Source organism: Fukomys damarensis, unplaced genomic scaffold (genome assembly GCF_012274545.1).
Source record: "Fukomys damarensis isolate Sample0158 unplaced genomic scaffold, DMR_v1.0_HiC HiC_scaffold_20, whole genome shotgun sequence".
NCBI classification, from domain to species: domain Eukaryota; kingdom Metazoa; phylum Chordata; class Mammalia; order Rodentia; family Bathyergidae; genus Fukomys; species Fukomys damarensis.
Genome location: NW_022900932.1, coordinates 20812646 through 20816072, shown reverse-complemented (window position 1 = coordinate 20816072; position 3427 = coordinate 20812646). Strand labels below are relative to the sequence as shown.

Genomic DNA, 3427 nt, shown 5'->3' with positions numbered 1-3427 from the left:
CTTTCGGGAAGACCGGGCCTCTCCTTCTTTAGCAGAGCTGGAGGCGACGGACCGCGGGGCCTGGCCTCTGCAGCGGAGTCTGCCCGTCGGAGCCCTCAGGGGCTGAGTGGTGGTCGCGTGGTCCCCGCCAGGCAGTGGGCAGAGTGACCCCGAGCAGCTCGGATCTCACGGGTCCTGCAGGGAGGAGGCCTAGATCTTGAGCGTTTGCTCCCTGGGCGCCGTGGTTAGCGTCCAGAGCCTGCGTCGCTGCTTTCCGCTGCCCAGAGATTTGAGGGTCCCCGAAAGCGACTAGGAGCTGTGGGGTGGCTGTGCAGCTCCCCAGAGCAGAGCAGAGCAGCTGGCGAGGCCCAGGTGAGCGGCCTCGCTGGACTTCCCACAGGGCCTGCTGCTGCTGGTGGCTGGCAGTGAAACACCCCTCTCCAAGGATCCTGTCGGGAGTGTCCCAGTGGACACCGTGCAGGATTTTCCTGGGCAAACAACGTGCATCTACTTCTCCCTTTATTAATCATACAGCACATGCTCAGGTGGGCACCACTGGAAGCAGGCACCTCCCAGTCAGGGGTTAATTGTTTCCTCCAGGCATTTTGAAGCACCCGTGGCCTTCATGATCCTGGCCACAGATCACTAAGAGTTAAGGGTACTTGGGAAGGGGACCACCAGGTTCCTCCATCAGCCCCCTATCCAACCATGCTTTGCAGGTGCTGCCCAGCAGGGACCCGTAGCTTCGCAGAAGATGGTGCGGATCTTGGCCAATGGGGAGATCGTTCAGGATGATGACCCCCGAGTGAGGAGCACTGCCCCGCAGAGGGGGAGCACCCCGAGGCAGGTAGGCCCTGTCCCTGGGGCAGGGGAGCAGCTGTTCTCCTCTGGCCTGGTCCCCCCTCAGCTCCCAGAAGTTTTTTGTTGGTCATGAACCTTCTGTAGCCTGAAATCCTCTGCTGAGAGCCAAGCTGGGTCAAGACCTGGGGAAATGCAGCGGGTATATTGCCCAGACCTGCCTCCCCTGCTCTCCCTCCTCCAGTCAGCCTCCCCAGACTTCAAACCCAAGAGTGCTCTGTCCTTTCACCTGGTGAGCAAACCGTGCTGGAGCGGTGTCTTTCTTTAAAGAGCCTCTAGGGTGGGAGAGAAGCTGGAGAGACCTAAGTGCTGTGCCTGTGCCGAGTCCTCCCGGCTTGGTCCCTTCCTCTCCTCTCTGTCCTGGAACCTTCTCCCTGGGCCTAGGGAATATAGACTGGCATTTTCTGTGCACTGAGAGCCTGTGGCTCAGTTGTTGGGATTCTGGGGGTGGGGGGTGTCCTGGGGCTGTTGAGGAAGGGGTACAGGAGTGCTGTGGGGGAGGGCAGGGCCCCCAAGTTTCCTGCTGGCTGGTGCTCAACCCCAGGGAAATGTTTTCTGGATTCATTCATCTCTCTGTCTCTGCCTTCCAGGGTTTTCTCAACAGGGGCCATGGTGCCCCACCTGGGGGCCTTGGTCCCCGTCAGCAGCAGGCAGGAGCCAGACTGGGTGCTGCCCAGTCCCCCTTCAATGACCTCAACCGGCAGTTGGTGAACATGGGCTTCCCCCAGTGGCATCTTGGAAACCATGCCGTGGAGCCCGTGACCTCCATCTTGCTCCTCTTCCTCCTCATGATGCTTGGAGTTCGTGGCCTCCTGCTGGTGGGCCTCGTGTACCTGGTGTCCCACCTGAGTCAGCGGTGACGTCCGGGGCTGACAGGCAGGCGTATTGAGAGGGACTTGCCAGGCCTTGGCTTGAGAGTGGGCACGCGGGGAAGGGACCTGGTGGGCTTTGAAGGTGTGATCAGCCCTGGGTGTGGGTCTCCCCGATGTTAAGTGTGGCAGAGAGGGAAGGGAGACTCTAGCCCAGTATCCCAAAGGACGGGGCGGGTACCCTGGTTGTCTGGAGATGTCTTCAGGTGGTGTCGGGCCTCTAAGAGGAACAAACCCAGAGCAAGAAAAATTCTCTTTCCAGTTCTCTTTAATCTGTTTATGCTGAGAAAAGAATCAACTTGGTGCCAATGTGTTGTGAATCCTGGGAACTCAAGCTGACTCCCCCTTACCAGGGAGCAGAACTGGGGCTTAGGGCAGATGGGAGAAGTTTCCAGACTTTTATAGCACCGTTTTGTTTTAATGGTGTATTTTTATTAGCTACCTTTTATTTATGACTAGGGGTTCTTGTGTGGGTTCTATTTATGGTGACATTTCAATAAATAGATTTAAGTAAAAATGAGTCCATGTAAAGGAGTTGGTAAATAATTGTGCAGGGCCACATGGTTCTGGAAGACAGGGTGGTTTGGGAGAGGTAGGGGTAGGGGAGCCGGGCAGCAGCAGGCACTATAGACGATGGAGGGGTTTCTGCAGTGTTTTCTCGGCAGAACCTGGAGCAGGAGAGGCACAGGTGAAGTCTGGATTCAGCCCCCTTGCCTGATGTCAGATAACTTCTGAGCTCACGCTGAGGTGTTGACCTTGAAGGTCTGCTCTGTGGGGAGGGGCTCCAGCTGACAGAGGGGCTGTTGGGTCATTCACCACCCCTCGCCCCCTGCAGCTCTCCTGAGCCCTGGCTACCACACGCTGCACTTGGAAGGTGCGTATGACGTGAGGGAGCCCCACTTTTTGTGAAAGAAGGACTTGGATTGGGCCTGGCTACTGAAACCCAGATCTGTGGGGTCCCTGCCAGGGAAGCACTGGGGCTTTGGGGCTGGATCAACAGTGAGCTGAGGGTGAGGGTCAGAGAGACTGGTGAGCCAAGGACTGCGCCCACCTCGCCCCAGGTTCCTGGACCCCTCTCAGATCCCCTGGATGGGTGTCAGGGGGAGGATGGAGAGAAAGGCCCCTGTGTCCTCTGCTGCCCTTGGGGGACCCTCCTGGGTGATGCTTTGTGGCATCAGAGGAGAACCAGTGCTTTCTGTCCATCTCTTTGTGGCAGTTGTGCGTCCCCTTTAATGCTGGGTGTAGAGAGCAGGGGGTGCTGGGCTCTTCTTGGGGCCCTGTGCAAGGGCAGTGGGGCTGGGCTGGCTGGCGCCCAGCTGTCCCCTGTGGCATCCTGGTGCCCTGTGCCCACTGCTGTCCTGGATCATAAATTCCCACAGCCCATCACCCTCAGGCAGGACCCTGCCCGGTGAGCCTCTCCTGTAGACCTCCCCTCCCTTCCGTGATCTCTCTTGTCTGGGCTTCCCTTTCATTTCACCCTTTCCGAGCTTCAGCAGCCCTGTGTCTCTGTATCAGGCTGGATTTGCAACCTGGCTACCTGGGAAGCTGCCTCTATTCCTTCCTGGTGACCAGCAGCGGGGACACCACCAGGCCTCCAGTGCCCTCGCAGGGCCGGAAAGGACAGTGGCCCCCTCCCTGCGTGGGCTGGTGGTGATGGGAGTTACAGGGTCCTGGCTTGTGTCTCTTCCTGCCCAAGCTCTGGGACCAGTGGCTCTTCATCC

General features: G+C 58.6%; 1 protein-coding gene across 2 annotated transcripts; it reads left to right on the top strand.

Annotated features, from left to right (window-relative positions):
• The first annotated feature begins 33 nt into the window (after window positions 1-33).
• Window positions 34-2226, top strand: Fam241b (family with sequence similarity 241 member B). 2 transcript variants are annotated; one of them, XM_010606007.2, is made up of 3 exons: window positions 34-524; window positions 699-826; window positions 1428-2226. In XM_010606007.2, exons 2-3 carry the CDS (start codon window positions 734-736, stop codon window positions 1695-1697), a joined length of 363 nt encoding a protein of 120 aa, XP_010604309.1. In that variant the 5' UTR covers window positions 34-524; window positions 699-733; the 3' UTR covers window positions 1698-2226. The 2 variants fall into 2 exon arrangements, with proteins under 2 accessions (XP_010604309.1, XP_010604301.1); XM_010605999.3 differs by lacking the exon at window positions 34-524 and having other exon boundaries at window positions 541-826.
• The last annotated feature ends 1201 nt before the right edge of the window (window positions 2227-3427 follow it).

Excerpts from the sequence above, each read along its gene's own strand:
- Fam241b (XM_010606007.2), top strand. The coding sequence starts at position 734 with ATGGTGCGGATCTTGGCCAATGGGGAGATCGTTCAGGATGATGACCCC. Across the intron at positions 827-1,427 it reads GGGGGAGCACCCCGAGGCAG|GGTTTTCTCAACAGGGGCCA; the intron begins GTAGGCCCTGTC and ends TCTGCCTTCCAG.